We start from the raw sequence: 22,792 nt of genomic DNA on the forward strand, positions 1-22,792 counted from the left end.
ACACACTACAGTGACATAGTAGAATGCTAAAGACAAAAAAAAATATTAAATGCAGTCAGAGAAAAAGAAACCCAAAGACTAAGAGGTAAGTTAGTAGCAATACTGGAAGCCAAAGACAGAAATGAGGCTACTCAGGAACATGTAAAAAGTATTCAAAGCCAACATGCTAAAAGACAGTCATCTAAGTACAATGTTTACATTCAGCAAAAACATTTTCCAAAACCAACATGCTAAAAGACAATCATCGAAGTACAATGTTTATATTCAGCAAAAACATTTTCCAAGAATGACAATGAACCATAAGTTTATCATCAAAACAAAACAAAACCCCTCTTTTAATAAAAGCATCTACAAAGGAAGTACTTTAGTCACAAGAAAGATAGCTCCAGATGGATAAACACAGTAATGAACAGAGAACATAGTAGAAATGTGGGAAATATTAAATACTGGCTATAAAACCCAACAATTCTAAATAGGCTTCAAGCTATCTGGTAATAATAATTTTAAAAGTACCATTACATGACAAAAATAGCATATAAATTGTGAAGAGGGTTAATGAAGTTAACAATTCTAAGATAAAGATGTTTGTAAATTTAATTGTGAAAAATCAAGAACATATAATTGTAGAAAAATATGTAACATCCAAGCAAGTAGATAAAAAAAAATTACAATGTTTTGCCCCTAAGATATTTTAAACCAACCAACCAACCACAAAATTCCAGCCAGCGCAGAGATGGTTCACTGATTAAGAACATATATTGTTCTTGAAGAGGCCTCAAATTCAGTTCTTAGCACCCACATTAGGTGGCTCAAAACCTCCTATAGCTCTGGATCCAGGATCCAACACCCTGTTCTGGCCTTCACAGGTACCTGCCCTCAAGTACACATACCCTTACACAGACACACATAAAACTTAAAATAAAAATGAAGTCTAAAAAAAAAAAAAGGGAGAGGGAGAAAGAAAATTCTAACAGATACTCTTTTACTTATTAGTGGTGCTGGGAACTGAATCCAGGGGTGGTGCACATACTAGGCATATGCTCTATCATTCAACATTTAGAGCCCTTCCATATACCCTTTTAAGTATTTACTTGAAATAGAAAAGTATAGGGCTAGGGATATTGCTCAGTTGTAGCTTGGTCTGTATTAAACTTTGGGTTCAATTCTTAGTACCACAAAATAAATGAATAAACAAACAAACAATATGTACAAGTGTACGTACCATCTAGTTATATAAAAATCGTTTAGTGAGAAATTTAAAATATATTTTTCATTGGTAAGATTAATATAAATGATAAACCCAGAGGTAAGATAAATCGAAACAAGTTGGGCAATAAGAGATAGTCAATATTAAAATTAAAAAAGGAGATGTAAAATAGTAAGATGTTTCAATAGTAAGAGGGTACCTATAATAACTGATGACAAATATTAAACAAAAAAAAACCTAGAAAAATCTAATTTACCAAATGTGACACCCTGAATTAATTAAAAAAGAAAAATCTGAGTAGCCCTTAACCACTAAAGAGATTAAACCAGTAGCCTAACATCTGCCACCAACAAAACTGTAGGGTCAATTAAATTCAATGACAAATGCTTTATGGCAGCAGTGATAAGGAGCAGTCCAATGATGGAAATATGGTGAGGAACAGAATATATTCTTGGTGATTATGCTAATTAATGTGAAAACACACACACACACACAGACACACACACACAGAGACACACATTTCATTATTTGGAAGACCTGTACAATTTAGGGAACCAGTATTTTCCCAAAAGACTAATGCAAGAATGAAAGCCCTTCAAAGTACAAACTAGATAAACATATTTTAATAAGTTCATTCATAGTTTCAAATTTACACTGTAGGCAACTTTTAAGAAACTATATTATCAAAATTGATGAATACGAAAGAAAACACATCTGAAAATATCACTTAAATGTCTCTCCATTTCCAAACACTCAGCTAGCCAATGTCAGTGCAGAAGTAATACTTGAGCAATTAAAGGTCACATGAAAACTATTTGCAAAACCATAGTACAATGCCACTCTTATCACTATTTTTTTGGAAGGGAAATAGCTATTTTTCATTAAAAATGTTACCTAAGTCAAGATGTAATCAGTTTAGTTTTTAAAGATACCAATGAATATGTTTGAAAGTAATCAGTTTAACATCTAACATAGTATCTTTCAACAGATATAACTGGAGTGTGCAATAGTTTTAGAACTGTAAAGGAGTTGGCTCAGGATGTAGAAGAGTGCTTGCTTGTCTAGAATACAAAAAACCCTGCCTCAATCCCTAGAACTGCATAAATTTAGTGTGGCAGTATGTCTGTAATCCTAGCATTTAAGAGAAGGCAGCAAAAAGATCAAGAGTTCAAGTCCAGTCTTTGCTACATAAGTTCAAGGCCAGCCTGGGCTACAGTTTAAAAAAAAATGTGTAAAAGACCATGGACACATGCTGTAACATAAATCTTGGCATATAAAACAAAATATGAATATAAAATATGATTCTCTTCAAGTTCAAAACAGGTGAATATTTGTGGGTTAATGAAATGAAGACCCTGGTGACAGTTCAACAATACTTTCCTTCTAGAATAGGCAAAACACAAACTATTTCTAAGGTATCTGTAGTGCTCTACTAAGCAAAGTGCAGAGATAGTCTTCCTTTTTTTGGTAAATACATTTTCACACACACTAAAAAATCTATTCTCTTAGAAGGGGGGAAAACAATATCTTTTCTTAAACGGATTTATAAATGCAATGAATAAGCTATTCAATGCAAACACAAGTATTCCAATGAGATTTTTCTATAGAAATTGAGATGATTCATCTGGAAGAAAAAAAAAAAAGAATCCACAGCATTACCTGGTTCCCCAAAAGAAGTATCAATGTATGTTATAAAGCTACCATAACTAAAACAGTATGGTAACTGCTGCTAAATAGGTCAAAGAGGAGTGTCAGATCCAAGGTCATAAACAAGGTATAATTGTCCCAAATGTTTGACTTTCTTACTCACTAGGCAAGATTAAAAATTAAAATAAGACTTTTTTTTTCAACTATTTGATGGGTAAAGATGTTTAGAAAATATTGTTACCATCCAGTGCTGCCTAGCAGTAATGAAAACCATACCTAAGGGGAAATGAAAATTTAAAAATACAATCACCCGAGAGCATTTAACATACTGCCAGCATTCTCATAAGAATTTGATTCCACAGAAACATTATCAGCAGCACCTAAAACACGTTTATAATAGCTGCAGGGGGGAAAAAAATCACAGCTTACAGTATTGTTATAAGGAAATGCTAAAACAGGGCTGGAGTGATGGCTCAGAGGTTAAGAGCACTAGCTGCTCTTCAAGAGGTCCTGAGTTCAATTCCCAGCAACCACATGGTGGCTCACAACCATCTGTAATGAGATCAGGCGCCCTCTTCTGGCATGCAGATGTTCATTCAGGCAAAACACTGTATAGATAATACATAAAAATCTTTAAAAAAGACAATGTTAAAATGTCCACTGATGAGACACAAAGGATAAACATGTCTAATATGTTTGTACTAAATAGATATACTATGGGTAACAATTTCAGGCAAGTTTCCTGGCAGTTTTCAAATTTCAATTTATTTAAACAAATGTTTGGGCTAGAAGAGATGCCTGTCATTTATCTTTCTTTATTTAAGAATGTAATGGTTAGGAAACGTATTAGCAACACATTTCAAACATCCTCTTCCTTAAAATAATTACAGACAAATAGTTATCTTCTTTTTTTAACTTGGGCTCACTAGGTATTGATTGATATACTGGTGACAATGGAGCTCTCCTTTACTACAAGACAATTTTCCAATAGAAAAGCATTCTCTTACACTATCAGGTATATGTGCTTTGTACTAAACCTGTTAGGATTAGATTTCCAACAATCTCAGATTCTATGCTATTACACATCCGTTTTCTTTTTGCTTTCTTAGGGGGAACACTGTGAGTCCTCAGGTCATTTGTATTATACAAGTTTAGGGAAGATTTTCAATAACTTTCCTATTCTAATTTTACCTTCAGAGAGAATACGCGTTAGAGTTGCTTAAAGTTTGGCATTTCAAACTGCTAAATCGCGATTAAGAGAAACTCGAAAACTTCCAATCTCGGATTTTGAAGTTAAGCCCCGTTTTCCTACCAAGTGCTGGCTGGTACTGTCTTCCCACCAACTTCGGGACCAACCTACTGCACTATTCCTTCAACGTTACTCCAGCCGGCTGCTGACTTCCATATGGGGAGGCCCATTTATACGTAACAAATAAATAAACAAGTAATGCCACGTGTTGCCTTGGATTCCACAGAATTCACACACTTGAGTTGAGCGGTTTCCCTAAGAAACCTCCGGGAACGAGCTAGTCCGACCCGAATACAGGGAACACTTCAGGGCAGAATTCACCACATCCCTCGGGAATGGAGCTGACCTGTGACAGGCGACACACACAAAACGCTCCGGCGTCCTTCTGCCCCCCAAGTGCAGACACCACTCCCGAAGCCCTCCACGGGCTCGCACCAGGACTGCCTTCTCCGAGTTGGAGCAGAATCAGCGTGGCTGCCTGTCCTGGGCGACCGAGGGAATCTGCCCAGTGGCCCCCCGAGCGACGCCCCCACCCCGCCCACCCCGCCGGGCCGCCCTCCGTCACCGCGGAGCTCACCCCTGCCCAAGGCTGTCTGGGGAGGTCCTCGCCCGAGACGCCCCCGCACCCGAGGGAGCGTTACCTGTCCCCGGCGCGGCCGCCTTCCCTGACGAGTTGAGCTCGCCGCTCGGTGTCCTTCCCATGCTTGGCCGGCCCGTCCCTTTCTCCTCCTGGCCCCTCGTCCTGCGGCGTCTCCCGACCTCTCCTCACAAACCCGGGCCTCCCGGCTGCGCGCGCTCCACTCCCTCAGCCTCACAGGCGGGTAGCAGCCCTCGGAACAAGCCCGGCGCTGGGAACGTGTCGACTCTTCGGCACCCCCGGCGCCAGCAACCGGAAGTAAAACCTCGTGGCCCGAGGAAAAAGGGAGGGGGCCGGAGAGACAGAAAGTGAAAACTGAAGCTCCCGTGGGCTCCTCACAGATGGGAGCCAATCACGAGGAGGACGCCCAGGCGCAGGCGCGACCGTCAGCGGCGTCCACGTTGCGCTTGCCTTTTCTCTCTGCGCAGGCGCGAGGGCCCCAGCTCGCTCTGGATTGGACGGCCAAGCCAGTTCCGTGGTTTCTCGCGGGACATCGGCGGCCGGATATGGATGGCGTGCACAGGAAGCCAGGATCCTGAGTCAGGTCAGCCTCTAGTGTCTTGCGGGTTGCTTATGCCCGATTTCCGGTGTTTCGTGTACCAGGTGTTGTAATGTGACAGGACAAGATAGTACAATAACTCTTCCATCTTGTGTTCTTGCTGAGGCCATTTCAGCTTTAATTGGAATCTGATCTTCATGGAGAATCCTGTGGAAAATTAGCCAACCCTATTCTAGGTCCGATGCCCCAGCTAACTTAGCTTCTGTTTAACTGCTTGCTTGTCCAAACCTTACCCCTGCAGCTGCTGAGTGAAATACCAGCATGTAATTTTGCCCTTAAAAACCCCTTAGTGTAAATGTTGGAGGCTACACTTAGGTCCGAATACTTGAGTATAGTCTCAGCCGGCTGGAGTAAAGACTGTCAACTGGCCATCAACTGAGCGATCATCTCTGGTGACTCTGGTTGGGTTGGTCTGGCCCAAGTGCGACATTTCAGAAACCTCACTGCTGTTTGAATTTACTGAATATTAAATCCATACAAAACTTAAGTTCATTGTGTGAATTCCCCAGACCAACTTGAAGTTTATTATCTATGTGGAAAGTGTTGAGGTGACTAGAAGTAACAATTCTGGTCTCTCCTCACTAGAGATAAATATCCCTGAAAGAAATTAAGCAGTACCAAGCCATAGACCATGTGCCATGGTTTGAATATTTGTTACAATGAGACTTAGATATTCAATAGGATAGTATACTTGTGCTAAGTGCTATATTATGAGATTAGGGCCATGAACAAGGAAAAGAAGGACTCTATTCATAATTGAGTTCATTTTAGAGGTGAATTAAATTATAAGGTACCACAATTATTCCAGGTAATAATGTGCTGTGAAAACCTAGTAAATGGAGTTGGAAGTTGGAGACTGGAACAGAAGAAGCAGGACGATTAAGATGCACCTAAAAGGGGATGCTTGAAGTTAAAACTCAAAGATGAAAGTGACCAAATGAATCCTTTGAGGTAGAGTTTTATGAGCAGAAAGGAAAACAAGTGTAACCTCCCCCCCAAAGGTGAAAATAAGTGTTCAAGAATCCAAGAAGGATTCCTGAAAAGTGAAAAAACAGAAGATATTCACAGTGCCTAAGAGCTGAGAGAACAGTCAGGCAATTGCCTACCACACAAGCTTGAGGATCTGAATTCTGTCTCCAGAACTCATGTAAGGGGAAGAGGAGGCCCAGTTTATAATTCCAGCACCGAGAAAGGGGAAGCAGATAAGCCCTGCCTAGTCTCTTTGTGAATCCAAGACCAATGAGATTCTGTCTTAAAAGATAATATGGACAGATGCTGAGGAACAACACCTGAAGTTGACTTGTGATCCCCACACATATTGCACACATGCACCATACACAAAATGCACCTGCACACATCTACATACAGACAGAATAAAAGTACATAAAACCTAGACAAAGGATGTAGTTCAGTTGTTTATCCAGTATTCAGGAAGCTCTAGGTTTGATCCCCAGAAATGCATAAATTGGGTATGATAGTGCAGGCATATAATCTCTGAAGGTGGAGGTAAGAAGATTAGGAATTCAAAGTCATCCTTAGCTACATAGCAAATTTAAGCCCAGGCCGAACCACAAGAGTACCTGTCAAAAACTGCACAGACTACACCTTAATGGTTTGTCTTAAACCAGTCAGGGCAAGAAATAGCCCACTGCCAGGTTTCTGGTTCATCAGATATATGATGGGATCTGATGAGATCTGTGTTTTGGAAATACTCTAATGACCACATAACACACTGGGTTTGATGTTGTTGATTTTTTATTCTTTGGTCTCTTTGGGGGGCCTGCCACCCAGCTCCCAAATAAATCACACAGAGACTTATTCTTTCTTATGAATTCCCGGCCTTAGCATGGCTTGTTTCTTGCCAGCTTTTCTTAAATTATCCCATCTACCTTTTGCCTCTGGGCTTTTTCCTTTTCTTAATTCTGTATATCTTACTTCCACTCCTTACTCTGTGGCTGGCCCCTGGAGTCTTCCACCTTCTCTTGTTTCTAGATCTTTCTCTCCTCCCAGATATTTCCTCCTCTTTATTTTCTCTGCCTGTCAGCTCTGCCTATCCTTTCTCCTGCCTTGCTATTGGCCATTCAGCTCTTTATTAGAGTAATCAGGTGTTTTAGGCAGACAAAGTAACACAGCTTCACAGAGTTAAACAAATGCAACATAAAAGAATGCAGCACATCTTTGCATCATTAAACAAATGTTCCACAGCATAAACAAATGTAATAAACCTTAAAATAATATTCCACAACAGTTTGGAGGCGTGGGAGTGAGGCAGAGGAAGAAACTAGAATAGGCTTGGTTTTTGGATTATAGTTTCCATTTCTTTCCTGTCCCCCATGGTACCTTGTACAAAATTTTACTCAAAACAGTCTTAATATGTAAATACTGACTTACTGAGTATGTTTCATTGCAGTAGAAAGAGGAAAGAACCAGTGGAAGAAAACAAAGAACAGTGCATTCAAAGAACCAGAGCATACTGAGTTCATTCCACTGCTTTGGAGGGAAGGCCCTGTAAAATTGGTCCAATAATGATTTATGTTACTTGAAATCTTCTTGTTCCAAGTATGCTCTTAAGTTAGATGCTAATTTTACTTTCTCATTTGAATAATAGCAATCTCAGATGTGAATATGTGCAAAGAACAAGAAATATATATGCATAAACACAGACACATGTCATAATACTCTGTCTTAATCACTGTTCTATTGCTGTGAAGAGACACCATGACTAAGGCAACTCTTATAAGAGAAAGCATTTAATTGGGGGCATGCTTATAGAGATTTAGTTCATTGTCATCATGACAAGGAGCATGGTGGCATGCAGGCAGTGCTGGAGCAGTAGCTGAGAGCTACATCATATCATAATCATTAGGCAGAGAGGGGGCTTGTTGAAACCTCAAAACCCTTCCCTAATGACACACTTCCTCCAATAAGGCCACAACTCCTATTCCCTTTAATTCTTTCAAATAGTGCCACTCCCTAGTGACTAAGCATTCAAATGTATGAACTTCTGGGAGCCATTCTTACTGAAAGCACATGTACCCATTATTTTGTATGATAAGTAAACAATTCATAAAAGAGGGGGAAATTAGAAAGAGAATGGCTTCTTAGTAAAGAAGGCTTCCTGGGGTGGAAAGTAAGTTCCTATTACTGAAGACATCATGCACTTCAGATACAGGACCCAGAGGCCCCTGAGCTGTTACTGACCTGAAAGCTAGTTGATGATTAGCTTTCATGGTACCAGAAGGCACCATATAAGCTTCCAAAAGAGGGAATTAACCAACAGTCCTAACCGGCTATGACACCTATGAACCACAACAATGACCAACAAGGCATGATAACCCTTAGGGTACAATAATGGTACACATATGTAGTGACCAACATCTCTCTAATTGGATTTAAGACCTGCTCAGTAAGAAAGCAATCATGCCTGGTACTGGGAACCTAGCCAATTACTTGGGGTTGGTGATATCATGAATCTTGGAGAACTATAACTACTTTACCAGCCTAATCCCTAACTATATTCTGAATATTTCTCCTCCTCCTCCTCCTCCTCCTCCTCCTCCTCCTTCTTCTTCTTTTTCTGTTTTGAGACAGGGTTTCTCTGTGTAGCTTTGGAGCCTGTCCTCTACCTCACTCTGTAGACCAGGCTGGCCTCAGACTCACAGAGATCTGCCTGGCTCTGCCTCCCAAGTGCTGGGATTAAAGGCATAAGCCACCACAGCCCAGCTCTAAATATTTATTCTTATACCCACAGATAATTGTAGTCTCACATCAGGGAAACATCTCTTTGCAACTGGTGGAGACCATTACAGAAAACCACAACCAATCAAGATGCAGAATAATGAGGCCCAGTCTCAATGGATACATCTACAGTACAATTCCATCACCTAAGACTCAGGAAACATTGTGGAAGAGTGGGTGGAAAGATTGTAGAGCTAACATGAAAAGGAGAAATCCCAGGAGGTCTCAGCCCTACGGAAAGAACTACAGGCAGCTAAATAAGACTGAAATCTGAAGAAATTGTTTTCCCCTGGAAAGAGCACACTAAATTGGTTATTCAATACTAAAAATGGTCACCCCTGAAAACATAAGAGTGACGTTATAAAAACTGGGCAGGTTGTACTTATGTATTTAAGTGTGTGTGTGTGTGTGTGTGTGTGTGTGTGTGTGTGTGTGTTTATATACACATTCAACAACAATTAAAAAAGGCAATGAATTTGAAAAAGAGCAAGAAATATAGGGGAGGGTTTGGAAGCAGGAAAGGGAAGGATTTTATCTAAATTTTGTTTTATCTAAAATTACCTAATCATATTACTCTCCAAAATAAAAAATTTTAAAAAGTTTTTAAAAAGAAGGCCTCCTGAGGGTCTGGAGGACCAAGGTTCTATTTCAAGCATCTACATGGTAAATCACAACCTTCTATAAATCCAATTGTAAGGGATCTGATGACTCTTCTGGCCTCCAAAGGCACCAGGCACACAAGTGATGCATAGCCATATGTGCAGGCAAAAATACATAAAATTAAAAAAAGTTAAGGCCTCCTATTATGACACATGACATAATCCCAAGAAGTGTCTACAACAAAATAAAGCATAACCACACAAAATGAGTTCAGTGCAAAAATATGGCCGGTACGTGATTATCACATTACTGGACAGTAACAAGAGATAGATAAGGTAGACAGGTAGCCTCAAACTACAGTGTAAAAGTCAGTCTTTCCAGCTTGGGAACAGGTTGCTCATTTCTCTTACAAAGAAAAAACAGTCTAGTATTGACTTAGTCATGTGGTTGTTAGTAGTCACTCTTATGCAGATCTATAATGAAAAAGAGCAATCTAGACAAAGAAAAGTGAATATGTGCAGTTCGAGGAGAAAAGGAGCACCAGGAAGTGTTTTGTTGGAGCCAAGTCCTGCGATCAAAAAGACAAAAAGTTTAAAGAAAAGCCTGATTCTAGCTGGGCGGTGGTGGTGCATTCCTTTAATCCCAGCCCTCATGAGGCAGAGGCAGGCCAGCAGATTTCTTTGAGTTCAAGGCCAGCCTGGTTAGCAGAGCGAGTTCCAGGACAGGCTCCAAATGCTATACAGAGAAACTTTGTGTCAAAAAACAAAAACAAACAAAAAAAGAAAAGAAAAGAAAAAAGCTTGATTCTAAATGGAATAAAGGGAGTTTTGGCCTCAGAGGAAAGCCCCACCCGGCCAAGCTTCCAATTCCTGAAAGTAATTAAAGAAAAGCTTAAGCAGTAAAGGAAACCATTAAAAAGAGAAAGCTCTTGCAAATACAGTTGAAGAAGAAGGCCAAGTTCCAGCCCCATCAATCAGTGGAACTTGGCAGCTTCAGGGAGAGACTGGAATAGTGGGAGCATTTAGGCGGTTCTAGCTTTATAGTCAAGGATACAAGAGAGGGATTGTGGAGTTTCCCTTTGTAGCTAAGGAAAGCTGGCCAGGTCAGGCCGGGTCAGGGGTGTCTCTGCGTGGAGGCCAAGATAGGATATGTATAAAACTGTGAGGGTGAATCCTGGATTATGTTGTAGACCCCAAGATGTTGGAGATGCCAGAATCATGGGATACCTGTCAAGGAAAGTTGCAGACTGGGTATGGAACCAGCACAGGAGAGAAAAATATGTTGCAGTCAACAAAGCTGAAAGGAGTTGGAGATCTGAAGCACCCTTTGACATCAGACATGGAGATGCAGAATTTGGAGTTTGCCTTGCTGAGTTTTAGACTTGCTTTGGTCTAGTATTTCCTCACTATTCTTCTTTCCTTCATTTTTGAATAGTAATGTATCTTCTGTGCCACTGTATGTTGGAAGTATACAATCTGCCTTTTTGGTTTTGGTTTTATAGGGGGTTACATGAGTTTCAGAAGAGACTGAACTTTGGACTTTTAAACAGTGTTGAGAGTGTGATAGACTGTGGTGACTTTGAAGTTGAACTGAATGTATTTTTGCATTTTGATAAGGCTGCAAGCCTATAGGGGTCAGGGAATGGAATGTGGTGGTTTAAATAATAATGGCCCCCAGAGGTTCATATATTTGAATACTTAATCACCAGGGAGTGGAACTCTTTGACAGAATTAGAAAGATTACAGGGCTTGGCCTTTTAGGAGGAAGTGTGTTACTAGGAGTGGGTTTTGAGTCAACAAGCCCCACTCCCCTCTCCCTAATGGTCATGGAGTAGCTCTCAGCTACTGCTCTAGCACTGCCTGCATGCTACCATGTTCCCTGCCATGATGATAATAGACTTAAACCTCTGAAACTGTAAGCAAGCCCCCAATTAAATGCTTTCTCTTGTAAGAGTTGCCTTGGTCATGGTGTCTCTTCACAGAAATACAACAGTGATGAAGACACAGAAATAAAAAAAAAAATTCTAAGGAACTACTGTGAACAACTCATGACAACAAATTAGGTAAATTGGATAAACAAATTTTGAAACAGGAACAGATTGCTAAAACTGACCCAAGAAGAAATAGAAATGTAGGCTAGCAGGATGACTCAGTGAGCTAAGGCATTTGCCTCTAAATCTAACAGTCTGAGTTCATACCTCAGGACACATATTGTGGAAGGTGAGAATTGACTCTTGCAAGTTGTCCTCTGATGACTATACGCATGCTTACCACAGATAAATAAATGTAATTAAAAATTTAAAAAGTAGGGGCCTGGAGAGATGGCTCAGAGGTTAAGAGCACTGACTGTTCTTCCAAAGGTCCTGAGTTCAATTCCCAGCAACCACATGATGGCCCCCTCTTCTGGCCTACAGGCATACAAGCAGACAGAACACTGTGTACATAATGAACAAATAAACCTAAAAAAAAAGAAGAGCTACATGAAGAGAGCATATGAAAAAAAATTTAAAAAGTAATAGAAAACGTGAATAAACCTATCTCAAGTAGGTTTAAGTCAGTAATTTAAAAGTTTGCATACACAAAAATCCCAGATTCAGGGAGCTTCACTGTGAATTCTAAAAAAATGTTTAAAGACTGACATCATTGCTTTGCAACCCCTTTTTTTTATAAACCAGATGAGGTAAAATTTCCAAAGTCACTCATGAGTTTATTACCTTGATTCCAAAACTAGCAAAAATATAACAGGGAAATTACAAACCACATTTCTTATAAATAAAGATGCAAAAATTCCTAAAAACCTTGAAGCCAGCATCACATGGAAAATTAAAATGATTAAACAGCATGACATGATAAATCACATCTAAGTGCAAGGACATTTTAATACCAATGGCAGTCAACATGATACAAAAGTATAAAACTATGGTTATTATACCAATTCAAAAGGATATGTTTGAGAAAATACATCCTTTCATGATTTAAAAAAAAGTAAATTAGGCTGGGCGGTGGTGGTGCACGCCTTTAATTCCAGCACTGGGGAGGTAGAGGTAGTGGATCTTTGTGAGTTCGAGGCCAGCCTGGTCTACAGAGCGAGATCCAGGACCAGCACCAAAACTACACAGAGAAACCCTGTCTCAAAATAAATAAATAAATAAATAAATAAATTAGGAATGCTAGGGAGCTTCCTTAATAGAGATATCTATAAAGCACCCATTCTAATATCATGCTTAATAGTGAAACACTGACTGCTTTCCCATTGTGGTCAAAAATAAGACTAGATCTGTCTGTTCCCAAGAATTCTCTTCAATATTGTACTAGAAGTTATAGCAAAGAGAATCTGGCAAGAGAATAAAAAAAATTCATTTATATTAGAAAAGGTGACCACAGCATGTTTGTATATGTCCCAAATCCCAAATCTCCAGAATGCACATGTGCATAACCACAATTAGAATTAATGAATGAATTCAGCAAGGTTGTAGAATTGATCAATATTTAAAAAATCCATTATCAATCATGTGTTCAACATTTATACTGAAAAATATTAAATCTAAGAAAGGCATTTCCAATACTACAAAAAACAATAAGATATTTAGAAATAGATTTCACAAAAGAATTGAAAGACATGAATACTGAAAGCTCCAAAACAATTTTGAAAGAAACACAAATAAATGGGCAGTTACTCCATGCTTTGAGCCAAAACATTGAGCACTGTTAAGAAGACAGTGCCTCCCCAATGACCTATAAGTTAAATGCATTCTTCATCAAAATCCCAACTGATTTTTCCGGTAGCAGAAATAAGCAATCTGATCTTATAATTCAGGTGAATACAACGCTTCTAATATAGCTGTAAACACATTAGGAAAGGACGAAATTGACTCACTCTCTCTGATTTCTGAATTTATTACAAAGTTATGGTAGAGAAGGAATTAAGAAAGGAAAGATGGAAGGGGGGCTGGAGGAAAGGTGGGAGGGAGGGATGGAGAGGAGGAGGGAAGGTGGGAAATGAACAAAGCAGAGAGGGAACCAGAACAAGGATTATTACATCACCGAAGTCTACAAATCAAAACATGGATTTCATAAAAGATTTCAGCGGTTTCATAAAAGTGTGACTGGCGAATGAAAGATAAGATTCTATGTTAGTTTAAAAAGGGGTGTTTCAGGCTTATATAACTCTTTATCCTGATTTGTTGAATGCAAAAAGAAGCCCCTGAATTTCCTAGAACAATTTTGAACATTTTACAAATTTCAGAGACTTTATGATTTTTTTTTTCCAGATAGGGTTTCCCTGTGTAGCTTTGCACCTTTCCTGGAACTCACTTTGTAGACCAGTTAAAATAAATAGTTCTTTTTGTTTTGTTTTGTTTTTTCGAGACAAGGTTTCTCCGTGTAGCTTTGTGCTTTTCCTGGAACTCAATTTGTAGACCAGGCTGGCCTCTAACTCACAGAGCTCCGCCTGCCTCTGCCTCCCGAGTGCTGGGATTAAAGGTGTGCACCACCACTGCCAGCTAAACAAGGAAATCTTTTTTTTTTTTTTTTTTTTTTTTAATTTTTGGAGACAAGGTTTCTCTGTGTAGCTTAGCGCTTTTCCTGGAACTCTCTCTGTAGCCCAGGCTAGCCTCGAAACTCACAGAGATCAGCCTGGCTCTGCCTTCCAAGTGCTGAGATTAAAGGCATGAGCCACCAACACCCAGCTTGAGAATTTATGATCTTACATTAATGCCTGAGTGATAGGTGTTTCCGTTTTTACAGAGGAAAAGTTCAATAAGGTAATTCTTTGATCATTAAAAAGATACAATACATTCTCATTTGCCTAAAACCTGCTAATACCTACCTTCCCTGGCAGGTGGAATGAAATACAACTTCTTCTTAAAACCACATTTTTTCTTCCTTCCTTCCTTCCTTCCTTCCTTCCTTCCTTCCTTCCTTCCTTCCTTCCTTCCTTCCTTCCTTCCTTCCTTTTTTCTTTTCTTTCTTTTTTTCTTTTTTTGAGACAGGGTTTCTCTGTGTAGCTTTAGAGATTGTCCTGGAACTTGTTCTGTAGACCAGGCTGGCCTCAAACTCACAGAGATCTGCCTGCCTCTGCCTCTGCCTCCCGAGTGCTGGAATTAAAGGCATGTGCCTGGCTAAAACCACATTTCTTACCTTTACCTCTGAGAAATGTTCCTGTCAATGGTGACCAATGGGTATTTACCAGTACATTAGACTTGAGAACTGTCCCATTCTGAGTGGTCCTTCTGAAAGAACTTGTTGAATAAATGATCAATCAGATGCTAGCTTTCAAGTCACTCTTTTCTTTTCTGACAGCAAGAAGCCACAGTGCTGATAAAAGAAGGACTTAAAGCTATGGAGTGGAAGAGAAATTGGATCCTGAAGCTTTCCCAGAAGGGAACCAATCTGACTCAGCTTTGTCAAAGCGGTTATACTAATTTTTCCCTTCCACTGGTCAGATATAGGAATTAATTCTTCACCAGGTGTGATGCTGCCCACCTTTAATCCCACCACTAGGGAAGCAGAGGTGGGCGGATCTCTGTGAGTTTGAGGCCAGCCTGGTCTACAAAAAGGGAGTTCCAGGGCTGTTACACAGAGAAACCCTGTCTTGAAAAACCAAAAAAAAAAAAAAAAAAAAAAAAAAAAGCGGGGCAGTGGTGGCACACGCCTTTAGTCCCAGCACTCGGGAGGCAGAGCCAGGTGGATCTCTGTGAGTTTGAGGCCAGCCTGGGCTACCAAGTGAGTTCCAGGAAAGGCTCAAAGCTACACAGAGAGACCCTGTCTCGAAAAACAAAACAAAACAAAACAAAACAAAAAAAAAAAAAGAGGGAGGGTTTCTGCAATAAATACTGAAGTCAGCCATCAGAATGGAGGAAAAACACCACAAGCAATTAATAAGCAAATGATTACTTAAGAAACATGTAGCAAGCATTAGTATAAAACTTGTATACATACATGTATATATTCATATATGCTCTGTGTGGCATATACTCAGATCTGCAGAATACTTGTCAGGGAAGAAATGTTGAAGAAAATACGAACATGCAGACATATCACACTGACAAGGAATACAGAATTCCACAGCAAATATGTCAAAATAATAAAATAAAAGCCTATTACGGCTGGGTATGGTGGCGCACGCCTTTAATCCCAGCACTCAGGAGGCAGAGGCAGGTGGATCTCTGTGAGTTTGAGGCCAGCCTGGTCTACAAAGAGAGTTCCAGGACAGCTAAGGCTGTTACACAGAGAAATCCTGTCTCCAAAAACTAAAAAAACAAATCCAAAACCAAACAAAGCCAAAACAAAGCTAAAAGACCCCCCCCCCCAAAGCCCATTACATCTGTTTAAAAATGCAGAAAACTTGCAAGAAAACATGCAGAAGAGCTGAGGAGATGGCTCAGGGGGTAATGCGCTTGGCTGCACCATCTGTGAGGACCTGAGTTTGGATCCTCAGAACTCAAGTAAAAGCTGAGTGGTGTAGCCAGTCATTCATAATCCCAGTACTCCTGTACCTAGATGAGAGGAAGAGGAGGCAGGAGGCTCTGTGGAAGCTCACAGACCTGACATTTGCAGGGGTGAACAGGTGACCCTGTCTGAAACAAAGTGGAAGGCGAGGACTGATGGGGTATCCTCTGACTGGCACATACATGTCGCCACTCACATATGAACTCACATACACATCATACAAAGAATAAAACAACTACAAGAGTCAAAATTTGATAGACAAATGGCCAAAAGCATGTAGTAAACACATATTACTAAAAGGCTTGGAATTTTATTCCAAGGCTTCCCCAGGAGTTTGGATCTTCAACTGATAGCATCCAATGCCTCCTAAATAAATGCAGCACCTGTGGTCCAACATGCATATAAAGTTTAGGGTCATCCAAGCGTTCTTACCTCAGAGGATGACTTCTAGTGCTGTTTCCAACAATTCTGACGTTTTTGTGTTCAAGTCAGAATGTATTTCTATACCGAGGCTCAATATAGGTTAAAGTGAGAGAATATTCCAAGAGGTTGCAGTTAACTTTGATAAGATTAAGTCTTCTGAAAAAAGAAAAGGAAAGAAAATCATAATGAAGCATAATACAGTTCACTTACCGGTTGACTTGGAACGCCTGGGGAAGACCGGTTTCTCATTTCTGCCTGGCTGCTCATGGCACTGCAGCTTCCTTCTGCTAAAATGGTTAGCGAGACACCAGATTAAAACTGTCCACCAAGAAAAGTTTTTCGTCAATGAACTTCAACTATTTGAAAGTTATTATTTATTTTGAAAAGAATCAGGCATTTTGATCACTAGCTCCACTGGAAGGCTCTTTTTTTTTTTTTTTTTTTTTTTTTTTTTTTTTTTTTTTTTTTTTTTTTTTTTTGGTTTTTCGAGACAGGGTTTCTCTGTGTAGCTTTGCGCCTTTCCTGGAGCTCACTTGGTAGCCCAGGCTGGCCTCGAACTCACAGCGATCCGCCTGGCTCTGCCTCCCGAGTGCTGGGATTAAAGGCGTGCGCCACCACCGCCCGGCTGGAAGGCTCTTTTTAAAGGCTTGAATGTCAGGATACTTTGCTCAGCAGGATCGGTGTAAACTATAGGAAGCCAGTTTTGGCAGCTAGGCACATTTTCCAAGTGGGTACGCGTTTTAGGAACCAAACATTTTACATACGGACACATCTTTTACAGACAGACACAGGTATCCGGGCTTTTCGTCTAAACACAGGACTTGTTAATGGACACGTATTCACACGTGTAACGTGTCAACACGGGCGCACATTTTGCACGCCAGTCTGCTTGTGCAAGTATGCACACCTTTGGTGGTGACAGCGGAATGGGACGCACGGGTTGCGCGCTTCGAATCAACAGAAACTACAACTCCCAGAGGTGGCTACGAAAGCAGTTAGGCCACGCCCAGCGGCCTGCGCTCGGGGGTAGGTCCCGGCTCAGGTCCTGGCTTGGTCCTGGCTTAAGTCCGGGCTCAGGTCCCAGCGCCCGGAATCACAAGGCCGGTAGGCAGGGGCCCCCAGCCAGCAAGCCGCATGGAGCCGCGCGCCGGGGACGGCTGCTTTCTGGGAGATGTGGGTACGTGGTTCGCGCCGCAGAAGCCAAGGGCACCACATAGGGGCTGGAACCAGGACCAGGAGATCAGCTCTTAGGGACAGAGTAAGCTCATAGATAGCCTTTATCCCGGAGATGGGCAGCACTCCCCTCTCCGACTTGGTGGGGTGGGATGTAGAGATTCAAGCAGGGTCCGGGTGATCCTGAGCATCTCAGATCGGAGTTTAATGTCTGTCATCTTATTCCAGTCCTGTGCACTGCGGGGCTGGTTATCCCTGTGTTGTACCAGGTGTGGGATTCAGAATTGCCAGTTCACCCGATCACCGCACACTTTGGGGATCACGCGGGTCGTTGCCCAGTTCAGTGGCAGAACCTGGGAAGTGTGTGTGCACTGGGCACACTGGTTGGCAGCCTCAGCAGGAGCCCACTGCGGGTGCTGCACCACCTTCCGGGCGCTTGGTGCAGTGTGCGTGCAGGGTCACAGCATCCTACCTATACTCCAGCTGCTCCAGAATGAGGACACGGCCCAACACTGGGACATGCCTGTCGCTCAAGAAGTGTTCTCTACCTTTAGGGCAGCCTTAGAATGAAGTGGATTTGAAGGCGAAGGAGCATTCTTTGGAGAAGTAAATTTTTTCCTGCTTACAAAGTAATAATATGATAAATGAAAGTGTATTGTGAAAGCTTGGAAAGAAAACAAAATAACAACAAAGCTAAACAAACCAAAACGTCCACCCTGCCCCAGCATTTTTACAGGAGTAAAAACAGTAAGGTAAAACGAAATAAAAAATCTTGAGTTAATTTAGCTGAGTAGGAAATTGCAGTCATAACAAAGCAGATAAATATTTTAATTGATTTTTGCAAAACAAACACCTTCACAATGATCAAAGACCGTTTAATGAACACCTGTTTTTCTTGGCACCCTAGGCTGGTCCAAGACTTTGACCCTGATAGCGTAGTCAGTATTTGATTCAAGTGAATATGCAATGGATGGCTAACCACGGAAGCCTGTTAAGCATACATTTTATTTTGTTCAGGTAGAGGATAGCATGGCATCAGAGCCAGGCATGGTGGCAGTCACCTGTAATCCTACCCCTTGGAAAGCAGAGGAACTAGGGGCATGAGTTCCAGGCCAACCTAGGCTATATAGTAAGACCTTGCTTCTAAATAAATAAATATTTAAAAACATCACTCCCAAGTATATTTTCTGCATAGCTTGTAGAGAAGAAAATCATATTCTCAATTAGTGGGTGCATGCTTGTTGGGGTTCTTGGATTTTTTTTTCTTTGTGAGACAGGGTTTCTCTGTCCCGGAACTCACTCTAGAGACCAGACTGGCCTTGAACACAAAGATCCACCTGCCTCTGCTTCCCAAATGCTGGGGTTAAAGGCATGCTAGCTTGCACCTCTATTGTCCTGGATATTTTTGAGATTGTCATTTAAAAAATTTAATATGCTTCTCCAAATATATGGCTTGTGGATATTTGTATTTCTGGTCTAAATGAAAAAAACTGAATGTGTTAGATCAAAACAGTATTACTGTCCAGCAAAAGTGGAGGCCACCATAGGAATTTTACCTGTGTAACATTCTGACCTGTAATTCTATATTCCTGCTGTATTGTAACCAAAATACTTATCCATACCACTTTTTAGATTGTTTTTGTTTGCTTATGTAGATGGATTCCCCCTCTCTCAATTTAATGAGGCTTTGGAGAGAAGGGACAGAAAAGATCTTCCATGTATCATTGGGAACCCCACAGCTTCATTCTTTTTTCTGTGACCACCAGTCTTAGCAAGAATTCGGGGTGTTTTTCAAGGCTTAGAGTGATACTTTGAAGGGTTGGAATGGAGAACTTATCCTAAAGTAGGAATTCAAAAAGAAGTTGTTGACAAACAAGCAAGAAACAAACAAACCCTGAGACTAAAAAAGGGCTTCAAAGGAAATAATAGTAATAAACCCACCTTCAATGAGCAAAACAGCATGCATCCTTATCTTCTCTCCATAACGTGGCCCTGTGAAAAGTTATGTCCTTCACGAGAAAACTAAGGCTGCTGATTTCAAATGAAAACCTTTTCCTAAGTTCTTCAACAGAAATGGAGAAGATAAGCCAGACATGGAGGTGCGCACTTGTAATCTCAGCTGCTCAGACAGTAGGGTTGTGAGTTCAAGGCCAGCTCAGACTCCTACCAAAAATAAAAACCAGAGAAGACAGAGTGAGAGTGCAGGGCTCTGTGCCATGAAGCCCCGGGTTCATCTTGCTCTGCATGTTCTGGGGCAGCTGGGGCTTGGGGATGAAGGGAAAGTGCCCTTGTGTATTAATGTCTTAGGTGGCTAACAGCAGGGTGAGTGATGAAGGAAAGAAAGCCAGGAAGGAAAGGATGAAGGTCTGGGTTCCCTGGCTCTGTCACCACTTAGGCAATCTGTTTTCACTTTCACTTTCTCTTTTACTTTCTTTTCCCTAGTCTTTTCAAGTTGCAACTCCCTAGCCCCTTTATGGAGGCAAACATTTTTTTTTTTTTTTTTACCCCATTGTATGCTTTTGAAAAATTACAGATTGGGATTATTTTCCTTTTTTTTTTTTAAACACTGAGTGTGTCACATTGCATGTCACTTACATTATGTTTTTTTGTCAAAGAATATTTTGGAGATTCATAATTAAAACTTTTAAAAAGACATGGCTGAGAAATACCTTGAACACAAGAGCAGCTCAATTTTTTTTTTTTTTTTTTTTTTTTTTTTTTTTTTGAGACAAGGTTTCTCTGTGTAGCCCTAGCTGTCCTGGAACTCGCTCTGTAGAACAGGCTGGCCTTGAACCCACAGAGATCAGCCTGCCTTTGCTTCCCGAGTGCTGAGATCAAAGGCATGTGCCTTCACCACTGCCTGGCCAGCTCAAATTTTAAAAGTAAAAATTTCTTGACTTCCAAAAGAAAACAGAAGTCACTGAAAGGCTGTGATCAGGTCCCAAATGACCAACTAACTTATTATTTGGCTACATGAGGAGGAAGGGAGATGGGAGCAAGCTGGGTATGGGAGACCAATTATATAGCAAGGATTGGAGATGGGGCTCCAGTCCTAGAGGGAGCTTCCCGAAACAGTGCATGGTCTCAGATATCCATCGCAACACTACCCTCAGGATACAATGCTGAGATTCAGGAATGAGGCTCTTTATCAGAACTGGGTCTTAGCTCTGAGTTGGACCATCCTGTCGTGAAGCCTGACCAGCCAGTTTCCCAGCTGACTGTGTTTCCTGCACTCAATCTTCAGGAACGGATTTACGGTTCTCACCCACGAGCTGTCCTTCCCCTTACTTTTTTTTGTTGTCCTTCCTGGTGCTTGCTGCTGGTTTTTATGAAGAGAATGCCTTAGTCCTCCCTAATTTGTAACCCCAGAGGAGCTCTCCCGTGGTCAGGAGTGTCAGATGTACCCTCCGCGACTAGTGCCCCTGCCTGCTATAAAGCTGTCTTTTGCTGATGTCAGGGAGCTGGTGGCAGCTCTTTCCATCCTCAGGTTCTTCTCAGGCCTTTTGTTTCTGTAAGGGCTAATATTTCTTGTCGGCTTAATTGGACTTGGAATAACCTGGGAGATACACCTCTGGGTGTTTCTGTGAGCCTTTCCGGAGAGGTACAACTAAGTCCCAAAGGAATGCGGGGGGGGGGGGGGGGGGGGGGGGCTCCCATCCATGGGCTGGCGTCCTGGATGGAATAGAAAAGAAAAAAGGAGAAAGAGAGCTGAGCACCAGCATCCATCTCTCTCTGCTTCCTGACTGTGAACACAATGTGTGAACTGCCTCATGCTCTGCTGCTTTTTCTTTCCCACTGTGGTGGCTTTTATCTCTTCCCCTGAGCCAAAATAAACTCCTCTTGCCTCACGTTGCATTTGTCAGGTGTTTTGACATAGTAATGAGAAAAGTAACTAATATAGTTACTCTTAAATACATTTTTAAACATTTTATTTTTATTGTATGTGTATTGATGTTTGATCTGCATATGTTTCTGTACCTCATGTATTTAGTGCTGTCAGGGGCCAGAAGAGGGTATTGGATCCTCCAGGGCTGGAGTTACGGTTATGAACCACCATGGAGGTGCTAGGAATTGAGCGTGGGCCTCCTGAAAGAGCAGCCAGTGTTCTTAATAGTTGATCCAGCTCTCCAACTCCCTTCTAAACATTTGGATTGTGGTAAAGAGCATATAACAAAAAGTTACCATCTTAATCTTTTCAGATGTAGAGTTCAGTGGCATTAAGTACATTGCATATTAAGCACAACAATCACCATCTCTCACCTACAGAACTCTTTTTATCATGCAAAACTGACTCCATACACCTATTAGAAAATAACTCTCCACCTTCCTCAGTTCCATTATGGTGCTTTCTCTCCCTACAGTTGTGTTTCCTTTAGGTACTTTGTGCGAATGGAATCAGATAGCATATGACCTTTTGTGACTGACATATTTCACTTAACACAGTGTTTTCAAGGTTATTCATATAGCATGTGTTCATATTTTCTTTTTTCTTTTTGGTTTTTCGAGACAGGGTTTCTCTGTGTAATTTTGTGCCTTTCCTGAAACTCACTTTGTAGACCACGCTGGCCTTGAACTCACAGAGATCTGCCTGCCTCTGCCTCCCTAGTGCTGGGATTAAAGGTGTGCGCCACCACCGTCCGGCTATATTTTCTTCTTATGTAAAGTTATGTGTGTATACCACATTTTGCTTATCCACTCATCTCTTGCTAAACACTTGTATTATATCTATCTTTGTTGTGTTGAATTGCAAGAGTATGGGTGAGTTTGTTGGGTTTACTTATAAGAGTATAGTTGAGGGGTTACTTACAGGATCAGAGATAACTCAAAGACAGCTGCATTACCAAATGCAGCATGGATGATGGTGCACAAAAGCTGGAAACCTGGAGTTTACTGCACAACTGTGGCTCCACACTGGAGAGTGTCCTTTTCAGGCAGCTCAGTTGGTCTGAGCCTCTTCTAGGCTTGCCTTGTTTGAGTGTCTGTTACCAGTTCTTACTATTTATGTATGTCCGGATACTGAGAGACCTTGTGAATCTGGTCAGTTTCAGGAACTTCCTGATGCTATTGAGTTGTTTGCTTTCTGGGTTTTAAGAAGATTTCTTGCAGAATG

General features: G+C 41.1%; 2 protein-coding genes across 14 annotated transcripts in view; one reads left to right on the plus strand and one right to left on the minus strand.

Annotated features, from left to right (window-relative positions):
* The window catches only part of Tasor2 (transcription activation suppressor family member 2), a 53,489-nt gene extending 48,606 nt beyond the window's left edge, over positions 1-4,883 (minus strand). For 3 of the 9 annotated variants that reach the window (XM_016008486.3, XM_006990194.4, XM_042278171.2), the window contains exon 1: positions 4,745-4,883. The gene's annotated coding sequence lies outside the window, so the exon portion shown is untranslated. Of the gene's footprint in view, positions 1-4,045; positions 4,274-4,449; positions 4,585-4,744 lie in introns of those variants that run through there. The other 6 variants (XM_076572858.1, XM_076572855.1, XM_006990195.4 and 3 more) reach the window with 5 other exon arrangements.
* Positions 4,884-5,087: 204 nt separating this feature from the next.
* Positions 5,088-22,792, plus strand: part of Asb13 (ankyrin repeat and SOCS box containing 13) — a 31,582-nt gene continuing 13,877 nt past the window's right edge. Inside the window, exon 1 of one of the 5 annotated variants that reach the window (XM_042278173.2) lies at positions 5,088-5,284. In XM_042278173.2, coding sequence (XP_042134107.1) covers positions 5,251-5,284 — 34 coding nt within the window. In that variant the 5' untranslated portion in view covers positions 5,088-5,250. Of the gene's footprint in view, positions 5,285-17,522; positions 17,687-22,792 lie in introns of those variants that run through there. The other 4 variants (XR_001580069.3, XM_016008492.3, XM_016008490.3 and 1 more) reach the window with 4 other exon arrangements.

This window comes from Peromyscus maniculatus, chromosome 5 (assembly GCF_049852395.1).
Source record: "Peromyscus maniculatus bairdii isolate BWxNUB_F1_BW_parent chromosome 5, HU_Pman_BW_mat_3.1, whole genome shotgun sequence".
Taxonomy (NCBI): domain Eukaryota; kingdom Metazoa; phylum Chordata; class Mammalia; order Rodentia; family Cricetidae; genus Peromyscus; species Peromyscus maniculatus.